Below are 21,540 nucleotides of genomic sequence, written 5' to 3' on the forward strand. Positions count from 1 at the left end.
GAGTGCCGTGGTGTAATATCAGCTCACTGCAGCCTCTGCCTCCCAGACTTAAGTGATTCTCTTACCTCAGCCTCCCAAGTAGCTGGGATTACAGGCACATGCCACCACACCCAGCTAATTTTTAAATTTTTAGTAGGCACGGGGTTTCACCATGTTGGCCAGGCTGTTCTTAAACTCCTTACCTCAAGTGATCTGTCTGCCTTGGTCTACCAAACTGCTAGGATTACAGGCTTGAGTCATTGCGCCTGACCAGGAATTAATATATTGCTTATTTCTGGAATTTTCCATTTAATATTTTTGGATCGGGTTGATGGTAGGTAGCTGAAACCATGGAGAGTGAAACCTCATAGCCGGGCGCAGTGGCTCACGCCTGTAATCCCAGCACTTTGGGAGGCCGAGGCGGGTGGATCACGAGGTCAAGAGATCGAGACCATCCTGGTCAACATGATGAAACCCCGTCTCTACTAAAAATACAGAAAATTAGCTGGGCATGGTGGCGTGTGCCTGTAATCCCAGCTACTCCGGAGGCTGAGGCAGGAGAATTGCCTGAACCCGGGAGGCGGAGGTTGCGGTGAGCCGAGATCGCGCCATTGCACTCCAGCCTGGGTAACAAGAGCGAAACTCCGTCTCAAAAAAAAAAAAAAGAAAGAAAGAGAGAGAATGAAACCTCAGATAAGGAAGAACTACTGTACCTGTGTGATTAAAGTAATTAAAATGACCAGCATTGGCTGGAAGTGGTGGCTCAAGCCTATAATCCCACCACTTTGGGAGGCCAAGGCAGGTGGATCATGAGGTCAGGAGATTGAGACCATCCTGGCTAACACAGTGAAACCCCATCTTTATTAAAAATACAAAAAATAGCCGGGTGTGGTGGCAGGTGCCTGTAGTCCCAGATACTCAGGAAGCTGAGGCAGGAGAATTGCTTGAACCCAGGAGGTGGAAGTTGCAGTGAGCTGAGATTACACCACTGCATGCCAGCCTGGGCAACAGAGTGAGACTCCATCTCAGAAAAAAAAATGGCTAGCATTAAAATGAGTTTTTAGGCCTTTGGTATGATCGAGGCACTATTTACCGATTTGGAAGATTATATTGAGATTCTTATTGACATTTTAGGATTTTTCAAAACAGTGATAATTCTTATTTCACATTGGGCAGGAAATGAGAGTGCTGCTGAGCATACTTAACACAGTGCTTGATATATTGTGTATATTGAAATTTAAAATTCATATCATATATGCTATATTTTAAGAGTTATTTGTTCTGAATTTGTACTTTTTAGGACTAGGATGAAACATAAGGAAACATATTTTATTTTATTTATTTATTTATTTTTTTCTGAGACGGAGTTTCGCTCTTGTTACCCAGGCTGGAGTGCAATGGCGCGATCTCGGCTCACCGCAACCTCCGCCTCCTGGGTTCAGGCAATTCTCCTGCCTCAGCCTCCTAAGTAGCTGGGATTACAGGCACGCGCCACCATGCCCAGCTAATTTTTTGTATTTTTAGTAGAGACGGGGTTTCACCGTGTTGACCAGGATGGTCTCGATCTCCTGACCTCGTGATCCACCTGCCTCAGCCTCCCAAAGTGCTGGGATTACAGGCTTGAGCCACCGTGCCCGGCTATTTTTTTGTAAAGACAGGGTTTTACCATGTTGGTCAGACTGGTCTTAAACTCCTGACCTCAGGTGATCCATCTGCCTTGGCCTCCAAAGTGCTTGGATTACAGGCGTGAGCCACTGCGCCTGGCCAGGAAACAGATATTTTAATACCTTTGCTGCTGCCAAGGAAACATTGTGTGTGGATATGCCTTTTTAAACAACAAAATGAAACAAAACAATTTTATGTTTGTGGCATTGGAAGGTATTTTGCTAGATTCCTAATCAAAATAAAGTTATCTTCCTTCATAGAGAAGGAATTATTATTACATGAACCATTTTATGTTAATTAAATTAAATTAAATTAATTAATTTTAAAAGCTAGAGTCTTGCTCTATCACCTAGGCCACAGTGTAGTGGCATGATCATAGCTCATTGCAGCCTGAGACTTCAGGGTGCAAGTGATCCTCTTGCCTCAGCCTCCCAAGTAGCTGGTACTACAGGTACACACCATCATGCTGGCTAATTTGGCCTCTGAAAGCGCCAGGCTTACAGGCATGAGCCACCATACCTGACTCAAAATATTAATTTTAAAGTCCAGAAAATTTCAGATGTTTCTATTTGGGCTTATAGGGTTTATATTTAATGTAAAATTATAATTTTTTAAATATTCTTGAGACCTTTAAACATTTTTATTTCATATTTTTATTTATTTATTTGAGACAAGGTCTCACTCTGTTGCCCAGGCTGAATGCAGTAATGCGATCACCACTCACTGCAATCTTGACCTCCCTGCTCAAGCAATCCTCCCACCTCAGCTTCTCGAGTAGCTGGGACCACAGGCTTGTGCTACTACACCTGGTTAATTTTAAATTTTCTGTAGAGACACGGTCTTGCTGTGGTTGCCGGTCTTGAATTCCTAGACTCGAGGGATCCTCCTGCCTTGGCCTATCGAAGTGCTGGGATTATAGGAGTGAGCCACCTTGCACAGCCCCCCTTTTAAAATTTTTATATATAGATTTAGGGGTACAAGTGCAGTTTTTGTTACATGGTTATATTGTGTAGTGGTGAGGTCTGGACTTTTAGTTAGCCATCACCCAGATAGTGTATATTGTACCCAGTAAGTAACTTCTCCTCCCTGCCTCTCTGAGACCTTTTTAAAAATACTGGTATTACTACATTGATGTAGGAGAAAACGATTAAATATAGTCTACAATAGACTGTTTTCAGAGAAATTAGGAATTTTCATGTCGCATGTTGACAATTTCATTTTCAAATATAATTTTCACTGTAATACTTCAGTTAATAGAATTTCTTAAATAAGTAATAAGATTAGTTTCAGACAGGCAATAAAATCCTCAGAGTCATGACATTCTGACGTGTTATGTTTTGATTTTTATGTTCTACAGTTAGTTTTAGCTTACCTTCTTACAAGAGATTTATAGTTGTCAGGACATTTGTTTTAGGGCTGAATGTTTAGAATCTTGGCTCTGTGACTTATTAATTAGCTAAGGGATCTTGGTCAAGTTGTTTAACTTCTATAAGCTTCAGTGAAATCTATCTCAGGGTTATGGTGAGGATTAAATAGGATAATAAATCTAAAGCCTTGTCACAGTGCCTGGCACATAATAATGGATATAGTAAATGATGGTGGTAGTGGCAGGAGTAATGTGTATCAGTGTATACATGTTTTGCTTTCCTGAAATTTAGCTGTAAGGCAGGAAGGATCAGAGAGAAATAGAAATATGTTATATGCTTACAGAAAACATTAACTTGGAGAAACATGCAATATAGACATCTAAGAAAAGATAATTGTGGTGTTAACATTATTTCCTCTTTTTTCCCTTTTCTCTGTAATTCCTACTCTTCTGTTTTTTTATTTCTGTTGAAGCTGGTACTCTCTCTTTGATAGTTGTTAGCTTAACTAAGTGAAAAGCATAACTTGAAAATCTTCTTTTTGGATACGTTTTAAAACCTGTATTCCATTTTTACTGATAAAACTTTTAACACACAGACATTGCATGGGTGTTTATTCCCATTTACAGAGTTGGAACAACAATTATGATAACCTGTTAAAAGATTGAAGATAGATATTACATTTGTACCAGCCTTAAATCCTACTGTAATAAGATATTTGTAGCGACCTTAAATCTTAGTAGAATGAAACCATGTGTGGTGACACATACCTGTTAGTCCCAGCTACGTGGGAGACTGAGACGGGGGCATTATGACAGCCCAGGAGTTTGAGACCAACCTGGGCAATGTCACAAGACACCGTCTTTTTAAAAAATCTTATTGGAACTGGTGTAAATATTATTTTTAACCTTCCACATATTAATTCAGTTATATATCAGTTTTTTTTTATGGGCTCAGAGTTTCTAACTCCTTGAAAACTCTTTGAAGAGAGAGACATAATGATGTATACAGATACAAATTAATGACCTTTTATATTTGTGTTGATACAGCATTTTGAAATTTGAGCAAACATTTTAGGATGTACTTCTCAATTTGAGTATATTGCTATTTATTTTGGAAGCAAATAAGAAAAGAACTCTGGATGCATTTGGCATTACAAATAGACAAATATCCAGTAATAAATATCGTGCTATAAGTCAGTACACTTTGGTTTGTAATTTTGTTTAAGCAAAGTTGTAGTTTAAATAGCAATCTCTGAGATATAATTACCTGCCATTCACCTACCTGCCAATCTCCCCGAGTTTATGGTTTCTATAAAACTTGCTATGAAACTTGAGATGCTTGTAATCATCAATTTGAGACTAAAAATATAAATAATTTAAAAAATATGACATAGATAGTAGAGCTTAGAGGTCTACAGAATTATCCTTTTATTAATCATTTCTGCTACCTTTTTTTTTTTGAGACGGAGTCTAATCTGTTGCCCAGGCTGGAGTGCTGTGGTGTGATCATGGCTTGCTGCAACCTCTGCCTCCTGGGTTCAAGCAATTCTCCTGCCTTAGCCTCCTGAGAAGCTGGGATTACCGGTGTGTGCTACCATACTCAGCTAATTTTTTTTTTTTTATTTTTATTTTTTTTTTTTGAGATAGAGTCTCGCTCTGCAGCCCAGGTTGGAGTACAGTGGTGCAATCTCAGCTCACTGTAACCTCCACCTTCTGGGTCCTGGTTCAAGCAATTCTCCAACCTCAGTCTCCCAAGTAGTTGGGATTACAGGCACAAACCACCTGCCCAGCTAATTTTTGTATTTTTCAGTAGAGACAAGGTTTCACCATGTTGGCCAGTCTGGTCTTGAACTCCTGACCTCATGATCTGCCCACCTCGGCCTCCCAAAGTGCTGGGATCACAGGCGTGAGCCACCGCGCCCGGCTTGTTCATCTTTTAATTAGGTTATTTTTTTTTTGTTATTAATTTGTAGGAGTTCTTTATATCTTCTAGATATTGATCCCATATCAGCTATATGATTTGGAAATTTCTTTTTCATTTTAGTGGGTTAATGTTTCTACTTTGTTAATGCACAAGTTTTTAATTTTTTTTTTTTTTGTAGACGGAGTTTCGCTCTTGTTACCCAGGCTGGAGTGCAATGGCGCGATCTCGGCTCACCGCAACCTCCGCCTCCTGGGCTCAGGCAATTCTCCTGCCTCAGCCTCCTGAGTAGCTGGGATTACAGGCACGTGCCACCATGCCCAGCTATTTTTTTGTATTTTTAGTAGAGACGGGGTTTCACCATGTTGACCAGGATGGTCTCGATCTCTCGACCTCATGATCCACCCGCCTCGGCCTCCCAAAGTGCTGGGATTACAGGCTTGAGCCACCGCGCCCGGCCTACAAGTTTTTAATTTTGATGCAGTCCAGTTTATCTTTTTTTTTTCCCCTTTTATTGCTTGTGCCTTTTGCCTCAGATCTAAGGAATCATTGCCAAATCATTGTCATGAATTTTTTCCCTTACGTTTTCTTCCTTTTTTTCTTTTTTTGGAGATGACGAAGTTTCGCCCTTGTCACCCAGGCTGGAGTGCAGTGGCACAATCTCAGCATACTGCAAACTCCGCCTCCTAGGTTCTCCAACCTCACCTCCAGAGTAGCTGGGATTACAGGTACTTACCATCACTCCCAGCTAATTTTTTTATTTTTAGTAGAGATGGGGTTTTGCCATGTTGACCAGGCTGGTCTTGAACTTCTGACCTCAGATGATCTGCCCACCTTGGCCTCCCAAAGTGCTGGGATTACAGGTGTGAGCCACCATGCCCAGCCTCCCTTATGTTTTCTTATAAGTTTTATAGTTTTGTTTAGGTCTTCAGTCTCTTGTGATTTAAGAGGTCTTTTAAGTGAACCAAATCTTGAATTTCTTATCTCCAAAATGGAGACATTACCTACTTTATAGAATTATAAATGAGCACTAAAACGAGGTAATATTAAATGATGTGAAAAGTCCTAAAAAATATGAAGTACTGAGTTGTGGAATCAGCCTTTGTATGATAATACAAGCTAACCTCACAATGACAAAGAATAACCCCATCAGCCCAGTTATCTGGATTGTACCAGTTTTTTTTTTTCGTTTTAAAATAAAAATCAAATGAATATACTGTCTGTTTGAAGGCCTTTTTCTAAAGTAGGATTTGTTATGTAATAATATCCTGACCATCTTTCTGGAATCTCCAACTTTTAGAAATTAGTCTGATTCAAGAAATCTCAAGAATAAAGGTCATTGTGGTAGGAATGAGAATATTTTCCAGCTCTTATATCTTTATCTCTCAGATAATACTCAGTTTACTATAATCTGGTTTCTGCCTCCTCTTGATGAAATGAAGTCATTAGTGACCACATCCATTGCCAACCTTTGGTCTTGCTCATTCTTGATGGTGGCTAAGAGCAAAGAATTTCAAACAAGACTGCCTATGTTTGATTCTTTTTAGCTTTGTGACCTTATATAAGTTGTTTAGCATTTTTGTACCATCATTTCTTCATTTGTGAAATGAGGAAAATAGTAATACCTACTTTATAGCATTTTAATGATTAAATATATTTAATACATATAAAGTGTTTAGTACCTGGTGCGATTTAAATGCTGAAAAAGTGTTTGCTGGTAAATTCACCTTTCTCCTCTTTGAAAATTGTTTCTAAACCTCTGTGGCACCATACAGTGGGAGTTGCATGGAATGTAGAGTTTAGGTAGCACAGAAAGCTGGTCAAAATTTCACATCAATGTTCCTAAAAACCATACCAAGTGGAAACTGTTATACTGGCTTTCAGTACTAAGGCCAAGACTGCCATACAATTAACAAACATACTAAAGGGAGTGATAGAGATACTATTTTAGATACTTTTCCATATGACTATATGAAATACAGGAATAATGACAGGGTAAGGGACTATCTTTTTTATTTTTTAATTAAAAAAATTTTTTTTTGAGATGGAGTCTCGCTACGTTGCCAGGCTGGAGTGCAGTAGTATGATCTTGGCTCACTGCAACTTCTGCCTCCTGAGTTCAAGCGATTCTCCTGCCTCAGCTTCCCATGTAGCTGGGACTACAGACATGCACCACCACGCCCAGCTAATTTTTGTATTTTTTAGTAGAGACAGGGTTTCCCCGTGTTGGCCAGGATGGTCTCGATTTCTTGACCTCATGATCCACCCTCCTCGGCCTCCCAAAGTGCTGGGATTACAGGCGTGAGCCATCACGCTCAGTCAGGGACTATCTTTAATTATAACAGTCTCCATGCTTTGCATAGGGACTTACACAGAATACTCAGTAAATATTAGTTTATTTTATACGTATATTTACACAGACACACACACACATACACATGTATATCTGACATAGTAGAAGTGACACCAATGAAAAATAAAACCGAATCTTGACCTGTGTGTTTTTGGTCCAGTCATCTCAAGGAAGGAACATGAGATGTCTGACTGGCAGTCCCTCATAAAGGCCAGCTTTGTGAGAATCAAAAAGTGTAAGAAAATTGTCAAGAGTCAAAAAACCAGAAAAGAAAAGAAAAAAGAGAGAAGGATGAGTGTAACGCAGATTAGAGGGGCGGGAGTAAACAGCAGATACTTTGGAGAAGCTAGTAGGAGACAGAAAATAAAGCAGTTTTGCATTGTGGTGTGGTGGTGGAAAAGTCTCTTAGTCCTCAGTAGCCCTTGAAAGTGTTTGAGCTTCTGTGTTAAAAGCTGCTTGTCTCTGGTTCCTGTACTTTTTGAAGGCAGATTATAAAATGATACTAGATGGTGAACTGTTTTTATAAGCAAGCTGTATGTACACTAATGGTAACTATATTTTAAAATCTTATGTGTTCATTCAGTAAACAGATATGAAAAAGTGATAGGAAGTATTCCCTGGCTCTAAGGGAGGGTACAACAATAGAACTACAAAATGATTGGTGAATCTTTGTGACATCTGTATATAGCTGAAGTCTTGACATTATTAAATGTGTACTGCTGTGCTGCATCTTTTTTTTTTTTTTTTTAAAGGAATTTGACTTTTGACTTTTTTTTTTTTTTTTTTTGAGATGGAGTTTCACTCTTCTTAGCCAGGCTGAAGTACAATGGTGAGATCTCGGCTCACCGCAACCTCCGCCTCCTGGGTTCAGGCAATTCTCCTGCCTCAGCCTCCTGAGTAGCTGAGATTACAGGCATGCGCCACCATGCCCAGCTAATGTTTTGTATTTTTAGTAGAGACGGGGTTTCACCATGTTGACCAGGATGGTCTCGATCTCTTGACCTCGTGATCCACCCGACTTGGCCTCCCAAAGTGCTGGGATTACAGGCTTGAGCCACGGCGCCCAGCCGTTTTTTTTTTTTTTTTGATACGGAGTTTCGCTCTTGTTACCCAGGCTGGAGTGCAATGGCGCGATCTCGGCTCACTGCAACCTCCGCCTCCTGGGTTCAGGCAATTCTCCTGTCTCAGCCTCCTGAGTAGCTGGGATTACAGGCACGCACCACCATGCCCAGATAATTTTTTGTATTTTTAGTAGAGACGGGATTTCACCTTGTTGACCAGGATGGTCTCGATCTCTTGACCTTGTGATCCACCCGCCTCGGCCTCCCAAAGTGCTGGGATTACAGGCTTGAGCCACCGCACCCGGCGACTTTTGACATTTAAAGATCTATTGGGTTTTTGACTCTCAGTGACAGCACAGGTACCCTTACTTAATAGTTCCTCTTTAGCCACAATAGTACCTTTACCCAAAGGAGATATTATACTCTAGAATATTATACTCTAGAAATGTGATTCAGTTTCACAGTATGATTCAGGAAGTAATTAACCATTGCCATGGCCTTTTCTCCCTCATGATATTTGATTTAAAATGGGAATCTTTAAAAATAGATCTATTTTAGGGAAGTTATGAGCATCCTTTCAATAAAATATAAAGTGATATTATAATGACTTTCTCATGGGAGATCGTATTCGAATATTGTAGTAGTATATAAAGCTTTTACTATAGTTAAAAATTTGAGAGATAATTTATATACCATAAAATTGCCCCTTTTAAAGTGTATAATTCATTAGTATTTATTATATTCACAAGGTTGTGCAACCATTACCGCTGACCAATCCCAGAATATTTTTCATCACCCCATAAAGAAATCCTATACTTACTCGTAGTCAGTTCCCATTCCTTTTCCCAGGTCCTGGAAATTACTAATCTACTTTCCATTTCTGGATTTGCCTATTCTGGAAATTTTATGTAAATGGAATCATACAATATGTGGCCTTTTGTGTGTGATTGCTAAGCCTTTTTAATGATGGTTTTAGCATTTTGAAAGTATGTTCACTTTTTAAAATAAATGCATAACACCTCTATGAGGTAGACAGGAACTTTGTGACATAGTTAGATTGTCAGATTTATTTATATTTATTTATGTGACCTCAATTTACCCCAGGTTGAGGAAAAGAGATTCAAAGATGGCAGGGTGGAGTTAAAGGAAAAATAGTACATGATGATACATGAAAAAATCATTTAGTCCTGTGGTGTTTCTAGAATCTATAAATACTAAACTTTATTAAATTGTAACTGCAATTAAATACTCTAGCTATATTTAAGAACTTAAAATTTGAAGATGACTTGTTGAGCCTTAGAAGTTATAGGCTGAATTCCATTTCAGTGAGGTTGAAAGTATGTCAGAATTGTGCTCTTCATTATTCTAAAATTTTTAAATGAAAGTCTGTTGCTATAGTGTGCGGAAGGGGTATGATATAAATTTGTTTTAATGAAGCAATTAATAGATGTCTTTTGCTTTTTCGGCAATTAACTTTAGTAGGGGAATTTAATATAATGAAAATGTAAAGCATTAATTCTTGAAGATTGTAAGTATATTTGCAATTAATGGCCAGTATTAGTATACCATTTTTCTATAAATTTCATACTTTAGGTTTTCTCTTTTTAAATATTAGAGTGTGCTTTGGGGATGCAAATTTGTGTCATTTTCACAATTGAGTTTGTAGTTGTTATCCTAAAATCAGTAGGATAACAAATCACACAATAGACTGTCTTGGTGCCTACTATGGCTTCTGCCATTTCTTGACACAAATAAAGTTTTGGCTAAATTATTATTTAATTCCTGTAAGGCCTTTTGCCCTGATGAGCTGTGCTCATCTATGAGTTGTCAGGAAGGATTTCTTTTGCCTGGAAGCAGGCATAAACGATCATCTCATGTTTCTGTTTCTTAGGTTTCTTACACCATTTGACTTTTCTTTCTTGGGGTTCTTCTCTCAATGGTAAGAGCCCACTGGTCCTTTCTATAATATTCCCAAAGGAAGTAAGTTCTAAAAGGGGAAAATTATTGGCAAATGAAAAGAAAATAAGTATCTTGAGTTTAATAAAACTCTTGCCCCTGTTCAGCACTTGTAATAGAATCTTTGTCCTTTTAGACCAGGTGTCCACAAACTTTTTACACAGGGGGCCAGTTCACTGTCCCTCAGACCGTTGGGAGGGCCGCCACATATTGTGCTCCTCTCACTGACCACCAATGAAAGAGGTGCCCCTTCCTGAAGTGCGGCAGGGGGCCGGATAAATGGCCTCAGGGGGCCGCATGCGGCCCGCGGGCCTAGTTTGGGGACTCCTGTTTTAGACACTCTATCCTCAGGTTAAGTGGCTTAACTATGTCCTTAGAATTGCTTCTCCATTTTATCCTTTCTGTACATGGAATTTTCCTGCTAAATTGAGGTGGAGGAAGTGGGAACAGAGAAAGAGCCATGTATATATTGAGGGGAGGAGGAAATGCTTGGGTAACCAATGAGGAGAGTAGTACCTACTACCAGGAGTCTGGACAGGATTTTTCTGTTTATGTGTTGGTATTTTAATTTGTATGTCTGTATGCATGTTCATATGGATTGCCATGTATAAACCAGTGTTAGCTTTGAACAATGTGTACATTTTCTTTTTCAGCTGAATTTGTTGTATACATATCTGCTTAGGAGATTGGCATGGTTTATGACAAATATGTGAGCACGTATATAATTCATTGAATCTTAGAGAAGAGAGGAGTCTTAAAGGCTTTTTTCCTTCGTGGTTAGCTACCAAAAACAGAAACTGAACCAACCCGTGACATTTGGCTTTTACAGTTGCCACATTAAGGTAGTTATTAGGAGGGAATGTGCTACTGTTTCTAGGTATCCCATTCTATTTCCGAATAAACGAACTACTAGAAATTCTACCTTGAACCTCTGTCATTCTGTTAGCCCAGCCATTTCTCATAATTTTCTTCCTATAGTGCTAGTCCCTCTTTTATAACAACAGTCTTTAGTGATCTGAAGAGAGATCGATCAAGGGCCTCATTACATTTTATTTATGTTAAATACACCCAGTTTTTGTTGAATTGTTAGTCATATTACAGGATTTTGCTGATCTTCTAATGGACATGTTTTAATTCCTTGACTTGCAAATGTTTTTGACTAAAACCCCAAGAAAGAATACATTTTACATCCTGACTTAATACACGTGTGTACATATGTACATTTAGGATGTATTTTTTTTTGGATTGGGTTTCACCATGATGGCCAGGCTGGTCTTGAACTCCTGACTGCAGGTGATCCACCCACCTCGGCCTCCCAAAATGCTAGGATTACAGGCGTGAGCCACCGCACCCAGCCTGGATGTATTTTTAATATAACAAAAGTTTCATTAGACAGTATATCTTTAATTTGATATTTTTGATCCTTTTCATTTTTAAAACATGCGGTTGATTTTGTCACTTCCTGATGGGTCTCAGTTTGGAACATTGTTCTGATTTGTTCTTGCTGCAGAACTGAAACAGTTTGCAAAAGCTGGATATTAGGGTAATGTTGCTGAAACAGGTTTTACCTTAAATTCCTCAGAGAATATTCTGATGATGATAGTTACTAAGTAAATCTTAACAGAATTATTAAGCTATTGGTAGTAGATACAGTGAAACTAAAATATATGCAACTTTTATTTTTGTCTTTAGGTGGCGACAGACAAGGTTGCAGAAAAGCTGAGCTCTACTCTCTCATGGGTGAAGAACACAGTATCGCATACAGTCAGTCAGATGGCCAGTCAGGTGGCAAGTCCATCTGCTTCATTACATACCACATCCTCATCTACCACATTATCAACACCAGCCCTTTCACCATCTTCGCCATCACAGTTGAGTCCAGATGACTTAGAACTCCTGGCTAAACTGGAAGAACAGAATAGGTGAGTGACGTTGCTTGGCTTTTTTTCTCTGCAATTATCATACGTATTCAGCCATTCATATTTGCTTACATTAAGAATGTTTCTTTTCTATTTTTTGGCTCCTTATTTATCAAAGTTACTTAGAAAAGTATTCATCTTTTTTTATGGGGAGGTTGGTCTTAAAAGAGACTAAAATTTTTTTCTGGCTCAAATAGCTTTAGAGATTTGTTTTCTTAATATGGCAAATTCCCTGAATGCTTCTTGAATTTTATCAATTTTAAAAAAGTAAATGAAACTATCACTTTTTAATTTTAAACTCTCTGAACAGTCTCCTTTGGTAAAAGCATAAAATAATTTAATCCAATATAGGTACCTAATTTGTGGTTTAGAGTGGAAAATCTTTTAAGAAATTATTCGTAGACGGCCGGGCGTGGTGGCTCACACCTGTAATCCCAGCACTTTGGGAGGCCGAGGTAGGTGGATCATGAGGTCAAGAGATCGAGACCATCCTGGTCAACATGGTGAAACCCTGTCTCCAGTAAATACGAAAACTTAGCTGGGCATGGTAGCGCGTGCCTGTAGTCCCAGCTACTTGAGAGGCTGAGGCAGGAGAATTGCTTGAACCCAGGAGGTGGAGGTTGCGGTGAGCCGAGATTGCGCCATTGTACTCCAGCCTGGGTAACAAGAGCGAAACTCCGTCTCAAAAAAAAAAAAAAAAAGTTATTCATAGAAAGCAAAATATCCTTTTCTCTTAATAGATATTAAATAGAGTTTTTTTCTGTTCTGCTAGGAATGCATACTCTGGACCCTGTGTGCCTCCTTACTCTGCTATTGTCAGAAGATCTTTAGGGCATCATCTATTTATATTTATATATATATTATATTTATAAAAATATATAGGGCATCTATTTTATATGTATAATATATCTAACATATAAATTATATATAATATATATTATACATATAAATAAAATATATATTATATATTTTATATGTTAGATATATTATATATAATATATATAAAATAGATGCCCTATATAAATAAAATAAAAATGTTATTATATATTTTATATATTAGATATAAAATAAATTTATATTATATATACATAAATGTTTATATATGTTTATATACACACACACACACACACACATACGCATACACAAATGTTTATTAGGGTGGAAGAACACCATTTTGTGCTCAGTCAAGGGATGTAATGCTACTGGCTTAGAATCATAACAAAAATAACTTTTACTATGTTTTTTGATGTATCATTGGCATAATAAACTACACATACTTAAACTGTACAATTTGATAAATTCTGACATATGTATACATCTGTGAAATTGTCACCAAAATCAAGAAAACGAACATCTCCATTATCGCCCTTGCTGTCCCCAGGCAGCCACTATAGTTTGCATTTTCTAGAATTTTGTAGAAATGGTATCATATAATATGTAGTTTTTTGGTATGGATTATTTCACTCAGCATAGTAATTTTAAGAGTCATCATTGCTATAGCACATATCAATACTTTTTATAGTATTCCATCATGTGGAAATATCATAGTTTATTCACAACTTAAACACAAATGTTTATGGCTGTTAAATGCATTTAACAGCCATAAACATTTGTGTATAAGCTTTTGCATGAGTGTATGCTTTCATTTCTCTTGGACAAATAACCTTGGAATGGAATGACCCAATCATATGGTATGTGTAACTGCCAAACTGTTTTTCAAAGGGCCTTTACTTTTTCATAACCCACTACCGGTGTATGAAATTTCCAGTTCTTCTACATCCTTGTCAACACTTGATATAATCAGTCTTTTTAATTTTAGCCATTTTATTAGGTATTAGTATCTCTGGTTTTAATTTGATTTCCTCTATTCATTTTGAGCATCTTTTTATGTGTTTGTCATCTGTATATCTTCTTTGATTTTTTTGTTTGGTTGGTTATTTGCTTTCTTATTACTATGTTTTGAAAGTTCTTTGTATGTTTGAGGTAAAAGTCTTTATCAAGCACATGACTCTCAAATTCTTCCTCCAGCTGGCAGCTTACCATTTTGTTAAAAGTGTCTCTTTCAAGAAGCAGAAGTTTCATCTTACTTTATTGTATTTATTTTTGAGCATTCCAGGTTTACTCCTTTAAGTAAATCTAAAACCATTATACATGTCCATGACAATTAGAAAAGAGACAAAGGATAATAGAAATAATTTTTGTTCTGCCTATATAGTAGTATTTTTCTGGGTGTCAATAGAAAACATTAGTCAAGAGCATTAATCTGAATTTGTTGATAAAATGTATTTACTTTTGGCAAGTGTCTTGCTTTGGTATTTATACATAGACTGTAATGAAGTTGAGCTATCCCATCTTTCTTATTTGTAACATTCATACAAACAAAAAATATGAATCCTACTGGAAGTGGATCTTTATCAGAAATATGCCCCAGTGCAGGTAAGTGATACCATGAAAATCACTTTCCTGTCCTAGGCCTAACAGTCTTCATGCAAAAATTAGGAGATTGAATGAAGATGATCTCTAAGTTTCTACAACTCATGTATACACATCAATTTATACATTATGATGTAGGTAGACAGCAAGGCTATACTTTCCGTCCCTCAGGATGCTGAGCGTGGCCATATAACTTGCTTAAAGCAAATGTGGTACATGTGTCTTATAAGAGAAAACATAAGTTTCTTTCGTCTCTTTCTTTCTTTGCCAAAAGAATGACAGTGTCCCAAAATGGTACTTTCCTTCACCTTTGATCCGGGAGTGAAAATGATATGGAGCAGTGCTATAGCTAGTCAACAACAACTGACATTACTCACCAGGAAATGCACCTTTGTTGTTGTTAACTGCAGCGTAACCTAATGAAAGCTAATTAATTATAAGAATTTGTTAATAATTGAGGATCAGTACATAGTTAAACACAAACACTCAGATTTAACAGAAAGCTGATAATGTAGGCAGGGTGCTGTGGCTCATGCCTATAATCCCAGCGCTGGGAGGCTGAGGTGGGTGGATCACCTGAGCTCAGGAGTTCGAGACCACCCTGGGCAACACGGTGAAAGCCCATTTCTACTAAAATACAAAAAAAAAAAAAAAAAAAAATTAGCTGAGTATTTTGGTGCGTGCCGATAGTCCCAGCTACTCGGGAGGCTGAGGCAGGAGGATCACTTAAACGTGGGAGGCAGAGGTTGCAGTAAACCAAGATTGTGCCTCCATAACTGCAGTTTGGGGTATAGAGTAAGACTCCATCTCACCAAACCCCCTACCCCCCCCAAAAAACAAAACTAATAATGTAAAAGATGACCTAAGTGGAAATTAGTTAAAAAGCAGCTTTTAAGAATTAAAAAAGAAATCGATTTAAACATGTATATAGAATTTTCCTTGTGATTTCTGGCCTGAATCCTTGAATGACTACTCCAAGTAAGATTCAACATTTTTACAAAATTGTTATTCAAAATTAAGATATTCTAAGATTATATTTCCACCATTTTACAAAGGTCAGTCCAGTTTAGCAATCTAGGTTTCCGAAGTAAGTTCCATGGATAAGGCTTCTCCTGAAGTAATGTGGCAGCTTAATTTCTTAGCTGTTAATTTGTTTTGTCATTTTTTTTTCCTTTTTTAAAATAAAATAGAGACAGGGTCTCACTATGTTGCCCAGGGTGGTCTCAAACTCCTGAGTTTAAGTGATCCTCCTGCTTTGGCCTCCCAGAGTGTCAGGATTACAGGCATGAGCCACTGTGCTTGGCCTGTTATTGTCATATTTAAGACTGGCTAGAGAAGAGGCAAAGTCTGTGACCTTTCTGATGCTCCTTCTATGGCAAAAGAACATTGGTTTGCCCTTCTCTTTGCTCCCCTTAGCTAAGAAAACTTGAAAGCAAAACTTTCTGTCTGTGGCAATGATTTATTCCTATCAGCATACATCCTTAATTTCATCAGTGCAATTCCTTTGCAGCTGTTTCACTATTTTTGGCACCTTTCCCTTGTTTATTTGCTGTCTCTCCTGATTTGGAATCAGTAATGTCTTTAACAAGTTTCTGAGTGGCAGCCATATGAGGCAGGAATTTCCAGTTTTTCACACTTGTGATCTGACTGACGACGGGGTCTCATGCAAAAATTATTCTCACAGTAAGGACATACAACTGCCACAAATTCTCTTTCAGCATGGTCCTTGAAAAAGCATGGGTAAAATTTATGTCTTCAATCTCTCATTGATTCCTGTCATCTCAGGACAGCCATGAGACTGCCACTTCTGTGTTCAAGGCAAAATATTCCTGAATATCACACAAATGAAAGAAAATCTTGCAGTGCTGCCCAGTGTTCAACTCTGCCATCTCTCTTGTGCCACCAAAGAACAGAAATTTTAAATTTTGATTAAGTCACAATTTCAAATTGTTTTTACAAATTGTGCTTTTTTGGTGATCCAAGATTATAGTTTCTTTCCTGTGTTTTTTTCCTGAAAGTTTTATAGTTTTAAGTTTTACATCTAGCTCTGTGATATACTTTGAGTTCATTTTCTGAATATGCACATCTAATTGTTCCTGTACCATTTATTGAAATGACTGTTCTTTCTCCACTTAATTGCTTTTGCATTTTTGTCAGATATCAGTTGTCCATATGTGTATGAGTCTATTTCTGGGCTTGCTCTATTCTGTTCTTTTGGTCTATTTGTCTATCTTAATGCTAGTAGAATACTGCCTTGATTATTGTAGCCTTATACTAAGTCTTGAAATCAGATAGTGTTAGGCCTCCAAGGTTGTTCTGCTTTTTGACCTATTTTTGGTCCTTGGCATTCTCAAATGAATTTTACAATCAAGTTGTTAAATTTCTACAAAAATGTCTGCTGAAATTTTGGTTGGGATTGCATTAAATCCCTAACAGTATTGCCTTCCTCTCCATGAACACAATGTATTTATCAGTAATTATTTGTCAGTGATACTGTTTTTGTAAACTTCACTTTTAATTGTTCATTGCTGGCATATGGAAATACAATTGTCAACACCTTCTGTGTTAAAAAGAAAATAGAATTGCTTGCCTCCCCTCCTCCCCTCCCCCCTCCTCCCCTCCCCCCTCCTCCCCTCCCCCCTCCTCCCCTCCTCCCCTCCTCCCCTCTTCCCCTCCTCCCCTCCTCCCCTCCTCCCCTCATCCCTTCTCCTCTCATTCTCTCCTCCTCCCCTCCTCTTCTTCTCTCCTTCCCTCCTCCCTTCCCCCCTTCCCCCCTTCCTCCCTTCCTCCCTCCCTCCCCTCCTCCCATCCTCCCCTCCTTCCCTCCTCCCCTTCTTCCTTCCTTCCTTCCGTTTTCTTTCATGGGGACTCACTCTGTCACCTAGGCTGGAGTGCAGTGGCAGTCTTTGCTCGCTGCAACCTCCGCCTCCTGAGTTCATGCAATTCTCCTCCCTCAGTCTCCCGAGTAGCTGAGATTATGGACATATGCCACTATGACAGTTAATTTTTGTATGTTTAGTAGAGATGGGTCACTCCTGACCTTAAGTGATTTGCCTGCCTCGGCCTCCCAGAGTGCTGGGATTACAGGCATGAACCACTGCGCCTGGCCCTACAATTACTTTTCTTATATTGATTGATGTATCCTGCAGCTTTGCTAAACTCACTTATTATTTTGGTAGTTTTTTTGTTTTTGTTTTTGTTTTTGTCTAGATTCCATTAGGTTTTCTGTATAGATGAGCCTATCATCTGTGAATAAAAGCACTTTTACTTCTTTCCAATCTGGATGCCTTTTATCTGTTTTCTTGACTATTGCTACTGATTGGAACCTCCAGTATAAATTTGAATGGAAGTGGTAAATAGACATACCTGTTTTTCTGATCTTAAGAAAAAGATGTTAAGCATATTTTTTTGTATATGCCCTTTTTCAGATTGAGGAATTTTTTTTTTGTTGAGACAGTGTCTTGCTCTGTCACCCAGGCTGGAATGCAGTGACATAATCATGGCTTGTTGCTGCCTCAGTCTCCTGGGCTCAAGTGATCCTTACACCTTAACCTTATGAGTAGCTAAAATTACATGCATGCACTACCACACTTGGCTAATTTTTTTAAAAAAAATATATTTTTATAGAGACAGGGTCTTGCTTTGTTGCCTAGATTGCGCTCAAACTCCTGCCTCAAGGACTTGGGTTCCTAAAGTGCTGGGATTACAGGTATGAACCACTGTGACAAGCCCCTTTTCATTTCTTTCTTTCTTTTTCCATTTCTTTTTCTTTTTTTCTTTTAGAGACAGGGTCTTGCTCTGTCACTCAGGCTGCTGTAGTTCAGTGGTGCAGTCAGGGCTCGATGTATGTAGCCTTGACCTCCTGGGCTCAGGTGGTTCTCCAAGCTCTGCCTCCTGGGACTACAAGCGTGTACCACCATGCCTGGCTAATTTTTGTGCTTTTTTTTTTTTTATAGAGACAGGGTTTTGCTAGGTTTCCCAGGCTGTTCTCAAATTCCTGGGCTCAAGTGATCCTCCCGCCTCTGCCTCCCAAAGTGCTGGCATTACAGGCATGAGCCACTGCCACTTGCTACCCCTTTCTATTTCTTTTTTTTTTTTCTTTTTTTTTTTAGAGACAGAGTCTCACACTGTCAACCTGGCTGGAGTGCAGTGGCATGATCTCGGCTCACTGCAACCTGCACCCCTCGGGTTCAAGTGATTCTCCTGCCTCAGACTCCTGAGTAGCTGGGATAACCAGCGCCAACCACTGTACCGGCTAATTTTTGTATTTTTAGTAGAGACAGGGTTTCAACGTCTTGGCCAGGCTGGTCTTGAACTCCTGACCTAGTGATCTGCCCGCCTCAGCCTCCCAAAATGCTGGGATTACAGGCATGAGCCACTGCACCCAGCCCACCCCTTTCCATTTCTTGTTTGCTGAGAGTTTATGTAAAACTGATTTTGCATTTTGTCAAATGCTTTTTTGCCTCTACTGAAATGGTGATAAATGTTTTTCTTTTATCTGATGATAGGGTATAAATTCCATTGATTTTTCAGTGTTCAGCAGTCAACTTTGCATTCTTAGGATAAACCCCACTTAATCATGATAAGTTGTTTTTGTAAAATATTGGCTTCTGTTTGCTAAAATTTTGTTTGAAATACAGTCTGCCTTCCATATGCACAAGCTCTGCATTTGTAGAACCGCAGATGGAAAATATTTTTTAAAATAAGAAATAACACAACAATAAAAAATAATACAAATAAAAACTACATATAACTATTATATAATGTTTATACTAGGTACTAAAAGTCATCTAGAGGTGATTTAAAATATAAGGAGGATGTGCATAGGTTATATGCAAATACTACATCATTTTATCTAAGGGATGTCACCGCCCACAGATTTTGGTATATTTGGCCTGGAACCAATCCCTGAAGGATTTGGAGAGATGAGTGTATTTGCATCTTTGTTCTTGAGGGAAATGGATATGAAGTTGTCTTGAAATATCCTTTACCTTTCTTTGTAATATCTTGTCACCTTGTAATGTCTGTGTGGCCTTTCTTTTCTAATAAAGTTGTTTAGTGCTATAGTAATCCCTTTTTATGTGTTGGGGATATGTTCCAAGATGCCCAGGGATACCTGAAACTGTGGATAGTTTCAGACCTCCTTGTTGTCAATTGGAATGTATTTCAGTTCATGAGTTCTGCTCACAAATTTAATGCTGTTTTCATGTTAATTAAGCATTTATCATACACTGTGACCATAACTTTTGTAGTTTGAAGTGCAACAGTAAAATTAGTGTACATTTATTTTTCCTTCACAGTTTCACAGATGGAAGATTTGTTCTTAACACAAATCTTAGCAGCCTTAGCATTCAGTTTTGTTTCTTTCCTCATTAAGTAGAGAACTTTCACTTTCTCACTTGAAGGAAGCACTTTAACAGTTTCTCTTTGACATATTCAAATTGCCAGCTTCACTACTCTTGTGGTTTGGGGCCATTGCCATTATTAAGTAAAATAAGGTTTAGTTGAATACAATCACTGTGATACTGCAATAGTATATCTTATAACTGACTCAGATGGCCACTAAGTGGGCTGGTAGCACAGACAGCATGGATACACTGGGCAAGGCAATGATTCACTTCCCAGTCAGGACAGAGTAGTATGGCATGAGATTTCGTTGTGCTGCTCAGAATAGTACACAATTTAAAAGTTTTGAATTATTTACTTCTAGAACTTTCTGTTTAATATTTTTGGACCATAGTTGATTGTGGATAATTGAAACCATGATTGGCTGGGCCCGGTAGCTCAAACCTATAATCTCAGCACTTTGGAAGACCAAGGCAGGCGGACAACCTGAGGTCAGGAGTTCGAGACCAACTTGGTCAGTGTGGTGAAACTCTGTCTCTACTAAAAATACAACTATTAGCTGGGCATGGTAGCAGGTACCTGTAACCTCAGCTACTCTAGAGGGTGAGGCAGGAGAATTGCTTGAACCGAGGAGGCAGAGATTGTAGTGAGCAGAGATCTTGCCTCTACACTCTGCTCTCCAGCCATGGCGGATGAGGAGGTCTGGAGTATCTAGTCTAATGCAAGCTATTTGTTTCCCACATAGTTCAGTGGAGCAGTAAAGAGAGCCCAGAAGCAGACCCATGTAAATACAGTCAGCTGATGTTTACCAAAGTACAAAGGTAATAAAATGGACAAAAGGTAGTCTTCAACAAATGTTGCTTGATGTTAACATGAAAAAAAAAAAAAAGCATCTAAACACAAATCATAAATCCTTCACAGAAGTTAACTCTAAATAGATATAGACCTAAATGTAAAATACAAAACTACGAAACTTCTAGAAAATGACATTAGAGAAAACCTAGATGGCTTGGGTTTGGTGATGACTTTTTAAGTACAACACCAAAGGCAACCTCTATGAAGGAAATAATGAATAGGCAGGACTTCATTAAAATTAAAAACTGCTCTGCAAAAGATAAAGCCAAGAGACTGAAAAGACAGGTCACAGACTGGGAGAATATGTTTGCAAAATGACCCGTCTCTACTAAAATACAAGAAATCAGCCGGGTGTGGTACGCACTTGCAGTCCCAGCTACACGGGAGGCTGAGGCCACAGTGAGCTGAGATTGTGCCACTGCACACCAGCCTGAGAGACAGAGCAAGACTCCATCTCAAAAAAAAGGTCATTTTACGGTTAATCATGGTGACTCATGCCCATAATCCCAGCACTTTGGGAGGCGAAAGTGGGCAGATCACGAGGTCAGGAATTCAAGACCAGCCTGGCCAGTAAGGTGAAATCCCGTCTCTACTAAAAATGTAAGAATTAGCTGGGTGTGGCAGCGTGAGCCTGTAGTTCAGGTGTCCCCAAACTTTTTACACAGGGGGCCAGTTCACTGTCCCTC

General features: G+C 38.6%; 2 protein-coding genes and 1 pseudogene across 7 annotated transcripts in view; 2 read left to right on the forward strand and 1 right to left on the reverse strand.

Annotated features, from left to right (window-relative positions):
• The window catches only part of DIPK1A (divergent protein kinase domain 1A), a 197,273-nt gene extending 185,215 nt beyond the window's left edge, over positions 1-12,058 (forward strand). Inside the window, exon 6 of the mRNA XM_074381424.1 lies at positions 11,994-12,058. The gene's annotated coding sequence lies outside the window, so the exon portion shown is untranslated. The remainder of the gene's footprint in view (positions 1-11,993) is intronic.
• EVI5 (ecotropic viral integration site 5) overlaps positions 1-21,540 on the forward strand; it is a 215,300-nt gene that overhangs the window by 22,690 nt on the left and 171,070 nt on the right. For 5 of the 6 annotated variants that reach the window (XM_074381419.1, XM_039460946.2, XM_074381421.1 and 2 more), the window contains exon 2: positions 11,994-12,223. In XM_074381419.1, the coding sequence (XP_074237520.1) occupies positions 11,994-12,223 (230 nt within the window). Of the gene's footprint in view, positions 1-11,993; positions 12,224-21,540 lie in introns of those variants that run through there. The other variant, XM_074381423.1, reaches the window with a different exon arrangement.
• LOC104652235 (AN1-type zinc finger protein 1 pseudogene) lies at positions 14,774-20,783 on the reverse strand (annotated as a pseudogene).

This window comes from Saimiri boliviensis, chromosome 11, assembly GCF_048565385.1.
Source record: "Saimiri boliviensis isolate mSaiBol1 chromosome 11, mSaiBol1.pri, whole genome shotgun sequence".
In the NCBI taxonomy this organism is placed as follows: Eukaryota; Metazoa; Chordata; class Mammalia; order Primates; family Cebidae; genus Saimiri; species Saimiri boliviensis.